Source organism: Symsagittifera roscoffensis, chromosome 7 (assembly GCF_963678635.1).
Source record: "Symsagittifera roscoffensis chromosome 7, txSymRosc1.1, whole genome shotgun sequence".
NCBI classification, from domain to species: domain Eukaryota; kingdom Metazoa; phylum Xenacoelomorpha; order Acoela; family Convolutidae; genus Symsagittifera; species Symsagittifera roscoffensis.
This window is the reverse complement of record NC_087068.1, coordinates 2,091,927-2,108,415: the sequence shown is the minus strand read 5'-3', so window position 1 is coordinate 2,108,415 and position 16,489 is coordinate 2,091,927. Positions and strand designations below refer to the sequence as shown.

The 16,489-nt window shown below is 34.5% G+C and overlaps 1 protein-coding gene across 1 annotated transcript in view; it reads left to right on the top strand.

The window, feature by feature from the left end:
• Positions 1–16,489, top strand: part of LOC134851687 (tripartite motif-containing protein 3-like) — a 40,579-nt gene that overhangs the window by 1,601 nt on the left and 22,489 nt on the right. Inside the window, exon 2 of the mRNA XM_063867877.1 lies at positions 4,148–4,361. Coding sequence (XP_063723947.1) covers positions 4,218–4,361 — 144 coding nt within the window. The 5' untranslated portion in view covers positions 4,148–4,217. The remainder of the gene's footprint in view (positions 1–4,147; positions 4,362–16,489) is intronic.

Genomic DNA, 16,489 nt, shown 5'->3' with positions numbered 1-16,489 from the left:
ACCAGTTTCAAACAAGGTTTTAAACAGATGAGCCGGCCGAATTTTAAAGAGCTATAGATCATACACTTACGGATTGCGAAAACACATTTGCGTATCTTGATGACATTTTACTCGTAACGAAAGAATCAAAAGAAACGCAAAAAAAATATATTAAACAAAGTACTGAAACAACTGATCAACCGAACTTAACATTGTCACTAGGTAAATGCAAATTTGCTTTCGAACAGTTAGAATGGTTGAGTTACAGCACAAGTGGCGAGGGCACAAAAACCTTCAACTTGGAAAACAGACGCAATGCAAAAACTCCCAAAAACCAAAAATATTCAAACTACTGAAAAGTTTCATGGGGTCCATATACCACCTCACAAGAATACTAAACATCGCAAAGAGTGCATCAGCACTTAAACCAATTTTAACAATCTCAGATAAATACAAACCTCTGGACTGGAAGCAGGACACACAGCCGCATTCCATGACATTCTAAAACTCATATCTGAAATAACAGAAAACAAACATTTTGACCAAATTTTAGAGACCCAGAGGGTGTGCGACGCATCTGTTTTATAGGTAGGAGCCGCACTCGAGCGTTTTACAGATGAAAGCTGGGTAGCAGGCGCTTATGTCTCAAGAAAACTGAGTTCCCTAGAACAAAAATACTCCGTGAATGAACTAGAATTGCTAGGGTTGATGTAGGCGATCGAACATTTCAAATACTACTTAAACGGCAAAATGTTCACCGTCACCACAGACCAACAAGTTTTAATCAGCGCATTAAACGTCAGCGAAGAATCAAAGACTAACCAAAGCAGATTAACCCCCTTTACTTTTAAAATGAAACGCCTGGCGGGAACAAAAATTGGACTAATAGATTATAGGTCTAGAAACCCGGTAAGATAAGAGCTATCTGCCTGCGAATATGATGAGAAATTTGTTGTGGCGTTAATTAACTCGTTCAATTTCAATCTTGAGTTGATTGAAAACAACTTACTTAACAAACTAGCCAAGCAAAACCGAGCACCAAACCAGCTGATCAAAAAGCGCGCGGTAAAAGAAAGGAAATTAAAGCACAATTGAAATCTTAAGTGTATTTCAAACAATCAAAGAACATCAAAAACAGTCATCTGACTCAAAACAAAATTAGTCACTTGACCTAAAATTAGCTGACCAAAAATCCAAAAGAACCAAATTATAGCCATTTCATTGATACAACGGAGCACAACTTAGAGAAAAAGAGATGGAGAAACAAAAAAAAGGTTCCAAGGGAGGATTCACCACCGATAGTTCAAGATCCCGAGGGGGATGGAGCTCAAAACAACCACACACGCAACCACGAGGGAGAAACACGGAGCTGGTCTGGAGAGGGAAATCGGACAGAGAGGAAAGCTTTTCAGACCCAAGATGGCACAGAAAGACGACGGCAACAACCTACGAGCGTTGGACTACGTGATTCTCGAATTCAACTACAACAAGCCCGCAATAAACATCCACAATGCACGAGAGCTAATACCAATCAAGAAACCTCAAAGATTCCCGAAAATTGCTTTGGCAGACTGCCCATCAAGTTCCCAGAAGGGAAACAGCGAGGAGAAAGTAACCGCAAAAAAACTCAAGCCAAAAACGACAGAACTATGTAAAAGTGCAAACAGAGCTGACAGTAATAGAAAACTAGCAGTACAAATACAGCGTAAGCAGGGTCAACACAGAACAAAATGTTCAGAGGAAACATCGCCGACTGAAGCACCACCAACGATGACCGGAAAATAACTCGAAGCCAGCCACGAACTAATAATGGCAGGCGTGGTAGTCACGGCGGACCGAGGAACAGCAACAGAGGCAGAGAAAGACACACCACTATACCGAAAGAACCTACAACAGGTGACGGGCGTAAAATTCACACCCGCAGCCACAGACAGGGACCGGAACATTACACCATTAGTAACCTTCGTACAAAAACAAGAATGAGAGGCACCGAAATGCGCATATGGAGACTGTTCGTACCACGTTAGAAAACGACTTCATGTCAAAGATGACTGCCTCCTGATAGATGACCGCATCATCATACCCCAACAACTAGGTCAGACCATCCTGGACAGCTTTCAGTAACTGCATCTCGGAGCTGCGGCAATGTTAGATCCGTGTGAGAACATCTGACTTCACCACATTCATCAAACATCTGTGCAGTTAGCTCGAAATTGCCGACACTGCACAAAACAAGGTATAAATCAAAAACCTGCAATACAAAAATTACAAACATAATAAAGAGAGCCATTTGATGAACCAAATGAGGAGGTACAACAAGATTTTGCTGGCACCCTACCCGAGGAACTAAATAGGGACTCGTATATTTTAGTTGCGGTTGACAAATAGTCAAAATTCTCAACAGCAAAATTTAATATTAAACACAACAGCAGATATCGCTGAAAATTTTATGGAAAGGTACATATCAAAAGATGAAGTCCCCAGAAAACTAAGGTGCGATCAAGCAGAAACTTTAAGAGCCAAAAAAGTCTAAGTCTTTTGCAAATCAAACAACATAAAACTCCTTTTTGCCCCGTTAGACAACCACAGATCCATAGGGGTTGTCGAGCGGCTAATACAAACACTGAAAGGCTGGTTAGGGACCATGCAAACAGACTGAAATAACTCCCCACATAAACTGGCATCTGATGTTTCCGAATTCGTAAATTATTAAGAATAACTCCCTACGGAATTTTAAAGTTTTCGTCATTTGATGCCCACAAGGGCCGCAAACCGAACACACCATTATCAAACAAAGCAACAATCAGCTCACCAAATAACTTAAGCTGGGCAAACGCCAAGCCCGCTGGTTTAGATTGGAAGACACTGATGCATTCTTCACTCACGCCAGAGATAATAATGATTACAATGCTATTCCAAAACTTAAGCCAGAATCAAAAGTCGCCCGATGAAGAATCTACCGGAACCATCAAACGCGACCCTAAAGTATCCGGAACTCACAGCTGTGCAAGTGTGAGATCAGGACAATCACTAGCTAAAGAATGGGAGGCCCTAAATTGTAAATATAAAGGAACCCAAAAACAGGTAGTCAATAACATTAAGGAACACATCCAAAAAAATACCTAAAAAAATGGTACGAAAAAGGGTAAAAGTGGGAAAAAAACGTGTGGAAAGCCAACCCCAGACAGGCATGGAAATTACATTCAAAGCGACAGATAGGAGAGATACGAACGAATCGGAAACTTCTTCAAGCGACGATTGAACTTCGACAGCTTTGGAGAATACGGCACCCTCCCTCAAACGAGTTGACGTGAAGAAGACACCTCATCAGCCAGCAGCAGTAGAACCGACAAAGAAGTCAACAGGGACAGATCAGGCAACGCTAACAAAGGCGCCGGGAAAGCCAATATCAATAAACAGTAAAGACTCTTCAGAGAAAATTTCTATAGCGGCACCGGAACAACAACAATAATTCAAGTATCATTAGTTTGATCCGCGAAATGGGTTTCAAAAAAAATTTCACCGGAAATTGTGAAGTTTCTCGAAACAATTCGATCAAAGACAAAGGACAACATCAAGTTGATAGACTTTTATCTCCATCAGAAAGCCCACAAACAGCCAAAGAACTTGCTCATTTGTCTTGATTTCAGCATGGTGTTCAGTTTCCTTTTGTAGAACCTTAACAAATCATAACTTATCTTGCCAATCCATTTGGATTCTAGAACAGCTCATACATAGCGGTATGACAAGATGGTCGAATCATACCAATGTTTGGTCGGGAAGGTCAAAACCTAAACTGAGCGCATCGAACCAGGTATCATGAGCAGTTTTGTTGCATCTTTTTAAGACGAATTGATTTCAATTTATAATTTGTCGCGATTCGAAAAGCCATGAACCAACTTTTGAGACTGGCGGCTGACGGTAAAAATGAGCATTGGGAGCGAAGTTAAGCAAACTTGTTAGTTGTTATTATTTATGGCAGGAATTAAGCGAATTATTTGAATATGTAAGAAATAGTTTACTATATTTTGCATAAATTTAAGTTTTCGTGTTTTTAGTTTGTCATTATTGTTTTATTTTTAAAAAAGAAACAATTTTCCAATAGAATTCTTCTTCTTCAACAACAATGTAATAATTATAAGTGAATAATCAAATCACCAATTTTTAGTTCAACTACCTCAGCTGGTTCCTTGTGAGACTGAACCAATATCTACAAACGCCATAAGAGCCCCTGACAAATGGCAAGTTCTCATCCATCTTTCTATGCTACTGAGTCGTTACCCAAGTGTCGCAGATGCGGCCAAGACTTCCCAGGTGATATTGCGAAGGAGCTTCCCTGTGGTCACGGTATCTGCGTGCCATGCAGCAAAGCTCTAACACAGGTTAGCATTTGCGGTGTTTTTGTTCTCGTATTATGTCTCTCGTTTCACACAGTTTCTCGAGGGGCGATCAAAAGGGAAACAAAAAGCCTGTCGATGTCCCAGTCGCAGGGATGCTTCAGATTTGACATTTTCAATTGGTGCGCATTACTGAACCAACCAGCTATTATATTTGAAAAAAAAAACGTTTTTTCTTATATTTACTCAATCAAAAATTAAATTTGACCAAAAGAAAGGACACAAGAGCTTACCAAAAAAAGTCAAAAAGTTAAACATTTCCAACTCCTATTACCGGAAGTTTTTTATCAAGTTTGCCTAGAATTTATTTAGAAATATGTAGATAACTGTGCAACAAATTACAAGAAACAATCATTTGATTTTTTTCACCGTTATTTTTTTATACTTATTTAATTAATATATTTATATTTAGGTTTGTTCTTTCAAATAATGTCTTTTTTTCACCGTTTTGTGTGTTGTCACGCAAAACCAGGTTTTGTTATGGATTGAGCGACATTTAAAATTTGTCCAAGAGTTTTCAGCGTCAGAAAACACTGAATTAAAACGAATTAAAACAAGACTGCTCTTATCAGGGCGAAGCCCTGAATGTTCCGACTGCCCATTAAGGTTTAAGCAGCAGTAATATCATTAAAAAGTTAAAAGTAAAAAAAAAATGAAAACTTTTTTCAAAAATTTGAAAATTTTTATAAAAATCATCCCCCCAAACGCCATATAAAGTACAAAATGATAGATTTTGCTTCTTGTAACAAATCAATTATGGCAAACAAGCTTCTTCCAACAAATTTGGAACGATTTTTAAGACGGATTAACTCTCCGCTTACGCGATAATAGCGCGAAATATATCGCGCGTTAATTGTCCCAAATTGGCCAAAATGGCAATCTTTAAACCCCCATAACTTTACAAAAAAAGATCACAGGTGAAATATCTTTTCACAGTTGAGCTCAAGACAACAATACCTTTCGAATGATATAAATCAATAACGTCAAAAATGGCTAGTTAAAAAGTCGAAATTTGTCTGAAGAAAAAAAACCCACCCCGAGCACAAATATTCCGTTACTTTCGTATCGAGAGTCGGAACAATAAGTCTAAGTTCGAGCAAAAAAAGCGAGCGAGTAGGTTCGAAATGAGGCGGTATGTTTTTTGAATCCGTGAAAATTTATTATTACTACAATGAAATTGTTTGTTCAGATTTTTGTGCAGATTTTTTCATCACAACAAAAATAGAAAATGATACAATTTGAATCATAAAAATTACTTTTTGATTGGAAATTTTTATGCTGTTTGTTCAACAACCGAAAGATATATTTTTTTCATTTTTACTTCTCGATTGTTTCAAGATTGACTTTTCAATTCTTCTGGCAAGACTTTTACTGAAGAACTGCATACTAAGAAGCAGGCCTACGTGCCTTGATTACAAATATCAGTTTTTATCATAACAAAAGGGCAAAACTCCCTACTACTGATACATTTCAGCACTCAGCTGTTGATTCTTGGCGTTCTTTTTTCTACTCTTGAAATATAAATGACGTTTTAGTGTTTTAGTGAATCAATATCTGATGATCTTTTTTTTTGATAAATTGTTTTGCTTATCTAAAAATTTATCATTTTATATTAAATTTTTCACATTCTCATCCATATGTTTTTTTTCTTATTCATTTTCATTTTCTCTACAGAAAGGGCACTCTATCTTTCTTCGTTCCTAAATACTGATTTTTCATTGTTCTGTTTATCTCTCTTTCAGATGTTTATAAATTTTATCCAATGATTTCATTAAGGAAAAACATATATCATTTTTGCTTTAATTTTTTTGCGTCCTGTGCTTTCATTGTAAATTCTGATTTCTGAAAGCTAGATCTGGTTGTTTCTTTGAAGAAGCGGATGTTTTTTGTCTGTCTTCTGTTTTCCCTAACTGTGCAGTTGAGTCATCGTTAAACTTTTTGTCTTTCTTGTAGTTTTGTGTTATGTTCTTTCACTTAACATGTAATGGTCATGTTACAAGTGTTTTTTGTCTAAAATCAAGTCGTTAGTTTGCATTAATTTTGAAAAGTTTTATTCTTTTTTTACATAAAATTTTCAATTTTTTTTTGAGATTAAAAAAATTTAGAAAATCCTAAAGTGATTTTTTGTCAATTATTTTTTTACGCGTTGAGATTATTTGTGTTGAGAAATCGAGGGATGTTTGTAAACCTACTGACCGTTTAAACCTCTTATTTTGAATATTGAATTTGGTGTAATTGCCTTAATTGTTCCGACTTTCGATATGAAAGTAACGGAATAATTGTGCTCGGGGTGGGGTTATTTTTCTTCAGACAAATTTCACTTTTTAACTAGCTATTTTTGACGGACATTTTTTATATCATTCAAAAGGTATTGTTGTTCTGAGCTTAAATTTGAAAAGATATTTCACCTGTGATCATTTTTTTGTAAAGTTATGGGGGTTTAAAGATCGCCATTTAAGCCAATTTGGGACAACTAACGCGCGATATATTTCGAGCTATTAACGTGTAAGCGGAGATTTAATCCGTCTTAGAAATTGTTCCAAATTGGTTAAGAGAAGCTTATTTGCCATAATTGATTTGTTACAAGGAGAGAAATCGATCCTTTTGTACTTTATATGTCGTAAGGGGTGATGGTTTTCATAAAAATTTCAAATTTAAAAAAAAGTAATTTATTTTACATTTAGTTTTTTTAAGGTTATTACTGATCCATAAACCTTAAAGGGCAGTCGGAAAACTCAAAATTTTGCCCTGATACCAGCAGTCTTGTTATCTTTCTACGATCAATTTAGTCTTAGAATACATTCTTGAATATAGCAAAAAAGTTTTATATGGAGCGGATTGTTCAACTAGATTTTAATTTATTTTGATTTTTGAAAAACCTAGTTGTCTTTATTGTTTTTCTTGATTTTTGTGGGAGATATTCGATTGATGTTTGCCAATTTGGCATTTTATACCGACTTTTACTGGTCTGGTTGAGTTAGTCTCATTATGTTTTTCTTTTTTTTTGTGTTTTTTTAATATTATTTTTGATTTCTCCATTTTTACTGTTAGATAAAAATCTTTTGTGAGTTCAATTTTTGTTATTGCTTTGTGTTTTTAGCCGATCGTGGATTTACGATTTACTCCCGGATTGACGTCTATACAAAAAATGCATATCATACAATTTCATGGAGTCTATCACAAATGCTTATCAAATGATTGCATCGAAAGAAATTTTATGAAAAGTAGTTTTTCAATCGACATTTCTTTAAAAATTATACTAAATTGGTCTAAGAGTCAAATAAAACGAACTTTTGCTAGTTTTTTTTTACATGAGAGCAATATTCGCAACCAAACAAAGTTTGAAAACAAAAATTGTTTATCACTGCATACATAAAAATTGTATGATATACTTTTTTCATAGAAAAAAATATATAATCGATGTAAAGTTTTTTTGCGCTTTCTGATTGCAAACTCAGTTCTGCGCACAAATAATAAATTTGACGTAATATTTGATGTTTCGAGTTTGTACCTAGTCCAGGCTGAGTTTTTCTTTCAACAATTCAAAAAAGCGTAAGCAAGCGTTTTTGTATTACGACAAACAGTGTTTTTGTTTGTATATGCTAAGGTTAACCTATATCTGTCGAAAAAAGGTCACATTTTCAATCATTGAGTTTTTTAAATTGACATCTTCTAGCCATATACAAAACGGTTCTGTTTCTTAATAAAAATCTGTACGAAATTCTAACAAATATTCACATTGCAAAAATTGCCAGAATCAGTTAATCTGTGTGATAACTGCCACTGACAGTCTTGGTTTTCCTAATGTTGACAATTGTAGTATTGCAATTACTAAGTTATGGTTAAACTTCGTTTTCTAACAATTAAAATACTTCTCCGATTTGAGATCGGACTCACTTTTTTTGCTGCCTTTAGCCTGGTTATTGAAAACAACTGGTAAATGGCCCTGATCTTTTTATTTTTCGATTTCTTATATTATCTTATAATAAAAAGTCATTAAGTTGCAAATGTCAATTTCATCGAGAGTATGAAGAAAAAGGGGAAAATGAAGTTCGAAGTCTATACTGCAGGTGCAAAGTTGTCTAAACCAAAGAGCTGAGAAACAAACCAACCTGGATCTTCAGAATTTTTATTTTTTTACACTCGCTCAGTTGGGTAGAAATTTTTTCTTTTTTTTTGTTTATCACAAATTTTTTTCTATTAAGAAATACTTTTGAAAAGAAAACCATTTTCCAGAATTGATAGAGGTAAGATTCTAATGTTTTCCTTCATTTTAAATTAATATAACTTAACCTAGCTACCCCAAATCTATTTTGGTATTCAAGGCAGTTGTTCCTTCATTTATATTTCAGTTAAACTTATTTGATCATCCTTTTTTATTTATCTGTTTTTATTACTATCCCTTAATTCTAGGACGAGATCGACTTTGATCTATGATAGAATTTAACTGAGACTTATAATTTTACTAACAACTGAAACAAAGGGATCTAACAACCGACCCCAACGTTTCTTTTAGTAAAACTGGTGCGACTTGAGCAGAGAACTACCCCTTAAACCAAATATAAGTCTGAAAACAAACTAATTAGTTCTTTTTATTGCAAAATATTAGAAAAGCTAGAGATAGAGTTTATCTAACTTTAGGGCCCGCAATTTAATTGACTGCCCTTTTTTCAGGTAGTCCTAGATGGAGTTAAGGTTATCAAGATCTTCTCTATTGCTCATCAGTCTTTGACAGCTCTCTGCTAACTTTATCTCATGACATTGTAACTCCGATCATTTTTATAACTACGATATATCAAATAAAAGGAAACTTTCTGTAACCGAATGGGCTAGTATGAAAAGTCAATTCAGACATTCTAACAACCTTTTCAACTAAAATAGCTTGACTAACAGGTTAAAATATTTATTTACAGTTTTATCCTTTCATCAGACATTCCGAAAGAGCTCAAAAAAATTTAAAAATTTTTAAATTTAATCTTGAAAAGGGAGTAAGAGGTATGCAATCCAAGTGCACTCTAAATAATTGATAAATTAGTTTTACTCGCTAAATTCAGATTCAGTCTCAGTTTTTCTTTGTACAATTGTGCTTTATATTATTTTCACCCTTAAGCAAAATTTAACCTCTAACCTAACTTAACTCAACTTTTAACTTAACTATCTCATCACGGAAGCTTTTTTTGGCCCAAATTAGTAAAGGAACTATCTACACTCAATATGTAAGGAACTATAAGGTGTGTTTTTTCAGACTAATTTTTTTTGACCAACAAATTGAGACATGTTCAGCAAGATTATGCTAACCTTAAATTGAACTTACAAACAAATACACTAAAACAAGCTAATTTAGTATAAGTTTACTAAAATTTTCCCAATTTAGGTCAAATTGAGTCCGATTAAGTTAGATAAACTCCCATTTTAACAGATTTTTGAACAATTTTAGTCCAAACGAGTCCAATTGATCTACATTAATTCCAATGTCAACAGTATTTTGTTCAATTTATGCCAAATTGAGTCCGTCTAAGCTAGCTGAATTTCCAATATAACACAATTTTGCCCACTTTTGACAAAATAAGTCCAATCGGGCTAGTTTAAAATCCATTTAAAAAAAATTTTGCCCAATTTCGGGAAATTTAAGCCAAGGAAGCCAGATTATTTTCCTTCTTATAAAACTTAGCTTACATTTTTCTCAAAAAAGTCCAGTTATGATTGATAAAATCCCTCTTTAACAATATTTGGCCCATTTTCATTCATAATATCTCCAATAAAGATAAATAATTTTGCATGTAAACAGAATTTTTGGCCAATTTATGTCAAACTAAGTCCGATTAAGCTAGATAAAATTCGGTTTTACAAAAATTTGCCTAATTTTAGTCATATTAGGTCCGATTAAATAAGATGCAGAGGAACAGCAACAGAGGCAGAGAAAGACACACCACTATACCGAAAGAACCTACAACAGGTGACGGGCGTAAAATTCACACCCGCAGCCACAGACAGGGACCGGAACATTACACCATTAGTAACCTTCGTACAAAAACAAGAATGAGAGGCACCGAAATGCGCATATGGAGACTGTTCGTACCACGTTAGAAAACGACTTCATGTCAAAGATGACTGCCTCCTGATAGATGACCGCATCATCATACCCCAACAACTAGGTCAGACCATCCTGGACAGCTTTCAGTAACTGCATCTCGGAGCTGCGGCAATGTTAGATCCGTGTGAGAACATCTGACTTCACCACATTCATCAAACATCTGTGCAGTTAGCTCGAAATTGCCGACACTGCACAAAACAAGGTATAAATCAAAAACCTGCAATACAAAAATTACAAACATAATAAAGAGAGCCATTTGATGAACCAAATGAGGAGGTACAACAAGATTTTGCTGGCACCCTACCCGAGGAACTAAATAGGGACTCGTATATTTTAGTTGCGGTTGACAAATAGTCAAAATTCTCAACAGCAAAATTTAATATTAAACACAACAGTAGATATCGCTGAAAATTTTATGCAAAGGTACATATCAAAAGATGAAGTCCCCAGAAAACTAAGGTGCGATCAAGCAGAAACTTTAAGAGCCAAAAAAGTCTAAGTCTTTTGCAAATCAAACAACATAAAACTCCTTTTTGCCCCGTTAGACAACCACAGATCCATAGGGGTTGTCGAGCGGCTAATACAAACACTGAAAGGCTGGTTAGGGACCATGCAAACAGACTGAAATAACTCCCCACATAAACTGGCATCTGATGTTTCCGAATTCGTAAATTATTAAGAATAACTCCCTACGGAATTTTAAAGTTTTCGTCATTTGATGCCCACAAGGGCCGCGAACCGAACACACCATTATCAAACAAAGCAACAATCAGCTCACCAAATAACTTAAGCTGGGCAAACGCCAAGCCCGCTGGTTTAGATTGGAAGACACTGATGCATTCTTCACTCACGCCAGAGATAATAATGATTACAATGCTATTCCAAAACTTAAGCCAGAATCAAAAGTCGCCCGATGAAGAATCTACCGGAACCATCAAACGCGACCCTAAAGTATCCGGAACTCACAGCTGTGCAAGTGTGAGATCAGGACAATCACTAGCTAAAGAATGGGAGGCCCTAAATTGTAAATATAAAGGAACCCAAAAACAGGTAGTCAATAACATTAAGGAACACATCCAAAAAAATACCTAAAAAAATGGTACGAAAAAGGGTAAAAGTGGGAAAAAAACGTGTGGAAAGCCAACCCCAGACAGGCATGGAAATTACATTCAAAGCGACAGATAGGAGAGATACGAACGAATCGGAAACTTCTTCAAGCGACGATTGAACTTCGACAGCTTTGGAGAATACGGCACCCTCCCTCAAACGAGTTGACGTGAAGAAGACACCTCATCAGCCAGCAGCAGTAGAACCGACAAAGAAGTCAACAGGGACAGATCAGGCAACGCTAACAAAGGCGCCGGGAAAGCCAATATCAATAAACAGTAAAGACTCTTCAGAGAAAATTTCTATAGCGGCACCGGAACAACAACAATAATTCAAGTATCATTAGTTTGATCCGCGAAATGGGTTTCAAAAAAAATTTCACCGGAAATTGTGAAGTTTCTCGAAACAATTCGATCAAAGACAAAGGACAACATCAAGTTGATAGACTTTTATCTCCATCAGAAAGCCCACAAACAGCCAAAGAACTTGCTCATTTGTCTTGATTTCAGCATGGTGTTCAGTTTCCTTTTGTAGAACCTTAACAAATCATAACTTATCTTGCCAATCCATTTGGATTCTAGAACAGCTCATACATAGCGGTATGACAAGATGGTCGAATCATACCAATGTTTGGTCGGGAAGGTCAAAACCTAAACTGAGCGCATCGAACCAGGTATCATGAGCAGTTTTGTTGCATCTTTTTAAGACGAATTGATTTCAATTTATAATTTGTCGCGATTCGAAAAGCCATGAACCAACTTTTGAGACTGGCGGCTGACGGTAAAAATGAGCATTGGGAGCGAAGTTAGGCAAACTTGTTAGTTGTTATTATTTATGGCAGGAATTAAGCGAATTATTTGAATATGTAAGAAATAGTTTACTATATTTTGCATAAATTTAAATTTTCGTGTTTTTAGTTTGTCATTATTGTTTTATTTTTAAAAAAGAAACAATTTTCCAATAGAATTCTTCTTCTTCAACAACAATGTAATAATTATAAGTGAATAATCAAATCACCAATTTTTAGTTCAACTACCTCAGCTGGTTCCTTGTGAGACTGAACCAATATCTACAAACGCCATAAGAGCCCCTGACAAATGGCAAGTTCTCATCCATCTTTCTATGCTACTGAGTCGTTACCCAAGTGTCGCAGATGCGGCAAAGACTTCCCAGGTGATATTGTGAAGGAGCTTCCCTGTGGTCACGGTATCTGCGTGCCATGCAGCAAAGCTCTAACACAGGTTAGCATTTGCGGTGTTTTTGTTTTCGTATTGTGTCTCTCGTTTCACACAGTTTCTCGAGGGGCTATCAAAAGGGAAACAAAAAGCCTGTCGAGTGATGTCCCAGTCGCAGGGATGCTTCAGATTTGACATTTTTAATTGGTGCGTATTACTGAACCAACCAGCTATTATATTTGAAAAAAAAAAACGTTTTTTCTTATATTTAAAGAAATTTGACCAAAAGAAAGGACACAAGAGCTTACCAAAAAAGTCAAAAAGTTAAACATTTCCAACTCCTATTACCGGAAGTTTTTAATCAAGTTTGCCTAGAATTTTTTTGGAAATATGTAGATAACTGTGCAACAAATTACAGGAAACAATCATTTGATTTTTTTCACCGTTAATTTTTTATACTTATTTAATTAATATTTTTAGATTTAGGTTTGTTCTTTCAAATAATATGTCTTTTTTTCACCGTTTTTCGTGTTGTCACGCAAAACCAGGTTTTGTTATGGATTGAGCGACATTTAAAATTTGTCCAAGAGTTTTCAGCGTCAGAAAACACTGAATTAAAACGAATTAAAACAAGACTGCTCTTATCAGGGCGAAACCCTGAATGTTCCGACTGCCCATTAAGGTTTATGGAGCAGTAATATCATTAAAAAATTAACAGTAAAAAAATGAAAACTTTTTTCAAAAATTTGAAAATTTTTATAAAAATCATCCCCCCAAACGCCATATAAAGTACAAAAGGATAGATTTTGCTTCTTGTAGCAAATCAATTATGGCAAATAAGCTTCTTCCAACCAATTTGGAACGATTTTTAAGACGGATTAACTCTCCGCTTACGCGATAATAGCGCGAAATATATCGCGCGTTAATTGTCCCAAATTGGCCAAAATGGCAATCTTTAAACCCCCATAACTTTACAAAAAAAGATCACAGGTGAAGTATCTTTTCACATTTGAGCTCAAGACAACAATACCTTTCGAATGATATAAATCAATAACGTCAAAAATGGCTAGTTAAAAAGTCGAAATTTGTCTGAAGAAAAAAACCCACCCCGAGCACAAATATTCCGTTACTTTCGTATCGAGAGTCGGAACAATAAGTCTAAGTTCGAGCAAAAAAAGCGAGCGAGTAGGTTCGAAATGAGGCGGTATGTTTTTTAAATCCGTGAAAATTTATTATTACTACAATGAAATTGTTTGTTCAGATTTTTGTGCAGATTTTTTCATCACAACAAAAATAGAAAACGATACAATTTGAATAATAAAAATTACTTTTTGATTGGAAATTTTTATGCTGTTTGTTCAACAACCGAAAGATATATTTTTTTTCATTTTTACTTCTCGATTGTTTCAAGATTGACTTTTCAATTCTTCTGGCAAGACTTTTACTGAAGAACTGCATACTAAGAAGCAGGCCTACGTGCCTTGATTACAAATATCAGTTTTTATCATAACAAAAGGGCAAAACTCCCTACTACTGATACATTTCAGCACTCAGCTGTTGATTCTTGGCGTTCTTTTTTCTACTCTTGAAATATAAATGACGTTTTAGTGTTTTAGTGAATCAATATCTGATGATCTTTTTTTTTGATAAATTGTTTTGCTTATCTAAAAATTTATCATTTTATATTAAATTTTTCACATTCTCATCCATATGTTTTTTTTCTTATTCATTTTCATTTTCTCTACAGAAAGGGCACTCTATCTTTCTTCGTTCCTAAATACTGATTTTTCATTGTTCTGTTTATCTCTCTTTCAGATGTTTATAAATTTTATCCAATGATTTCATTAAGGAAAAACATATATCATTTTTGCTTTAATTTTTTTGCGTCCTGTGCTTTCATTGTAAATTCTGATTTCTGAAAGCTAGATCTGGTTGTTTCTTTGAAGAAGCGGATGTTTTTTGTCTGTCTTCTGTTTTCCCTAACTGTGCAGTTGAGTCATCGTTAAACTTTTTGTCTTTCTTGTAGTTTTGTGTTATGTTCTTTCACTTAACATGTAATGGTCATGTTACAAGTGTTTTTTGTCTAAAATCAAGTCGTTAGTTTGCATTAATTTTGAAAAGTTTTATTCTTTTTTTTCATAAAATTTTCAATTTTTTTTTGAGATTAAAAAAATTTAGAAAATCCTAAAGTGATTTTTTGTCAATTATTTTTTTACGCGTTGAGATTATTTGTGTTGAGAAATCGAGGGATGTTTGTAAACCTACTGACCGTTTAAACCTCTTATTTTGAATATTGAATTTGGTGTAATTGCCTTAATTGTTCCGACTTTCGATATGAAAGTAACGGAATAATTGTGCTCGGGGTGGGGTTATTTTTCTTCAGACAAATTTCACTTTTTAACTAGCTATTTTTGACGGACATTTTTTATATCATTCAAAAGGTATTGTTGTTCTGAGCTTAAATTTGAAAAGATATTTCACCTGTGATCATTTTTTTGTAAAGTTATGGGGGTTTAAAGATCGCCATTTAAGCCAATTTGGGACAACTAACGCGCGATATATTTCGAGCTATTAACGTGTAAGCGGAGATTTAATCCGTCTTAGAAATTGTTCCAAATTGGTTAAGAGAAGCTTATTTGCCATAATTGATTTGTTACAAGGAGAGAAATCGATCCTTTTGTACTTTATATGTCGTAAGGGGTGATGGTTTTCATAAAAATTTCAAATTTAAAAAAAAGTAATTTATTTTACATTTAGTTTTTTTAAGGTTATTACTGATCCATAAACCTTAAAAGGCAGTCGGAAAACTCAAAATTTTGCCCTGATACCAGCAGTCTTGTTATCTTTCTACGATCAATTTAGTCTTAGAATACATTCTTGAATATAGCAAAAAAGTTTTATATGGAGCGGATTGTTCAACTAGATTTTAATTTATTTTGATTTTTGAAAAACCTAGTTGTCTTTATTGTTTTTCTTGATTTTTGTGGGAGATATTCGATTGATGTTTGCCAATTTGGCATTTTATACCGACTTTTACTGGTCTGGTTGAGTTAGTCTCATTATGTTTTTCTTTTTTTTTGTGTTTTTTTAATATTATTTTTGATTTCTCCATTTTTACTGTTAGATAAAAATCTTTTGTGAGTTCAATTTTTGTTATTGCTTTGTGTTTTTAGCCGATCGTGGATTTACGATTTACTCCCGGATTGACGTCTATACAAAAAATGCATATCATACAATTTCATGGAGTCTATCACAAATGCTTATCAAATGATTGTATCGAAAGAAATTTTATGAAAAGTAGTTTTTCAATCGACATTTCTTTAAAAATTATACTAAATTGGTCTAAGAGTCAAATAAAACGAACTTTTGCTAGTTTTTTTTTACATGAGAGCAATATTCGCAACCAAACAAAGTTTGAAAACAAAAATTGTTTATCACTGCATACATAAAAATTGTATGATATACTTTTTTCATAGAAAAAAATATATAATCGATGTAAAGTTTTTTTGCGCTTTCTGATTGCAAACTCAGTTCTGCGCACAAATAATAAATTTGACGTAATATTTGATGTTTCGAGTTTGTACCTAGTCCAGGCTGAGTTTTTCTTTCAACAATTCAAAAAAGCGTAAGCAAGCGTTTTTGTATTACGACAAACAGTGTTTTTGTTTGTATATGCTAAGGTTAACCTATATCTGTCGAAAAAAGGTCACATTTTCAATCATTGAGTTTTTTAAATT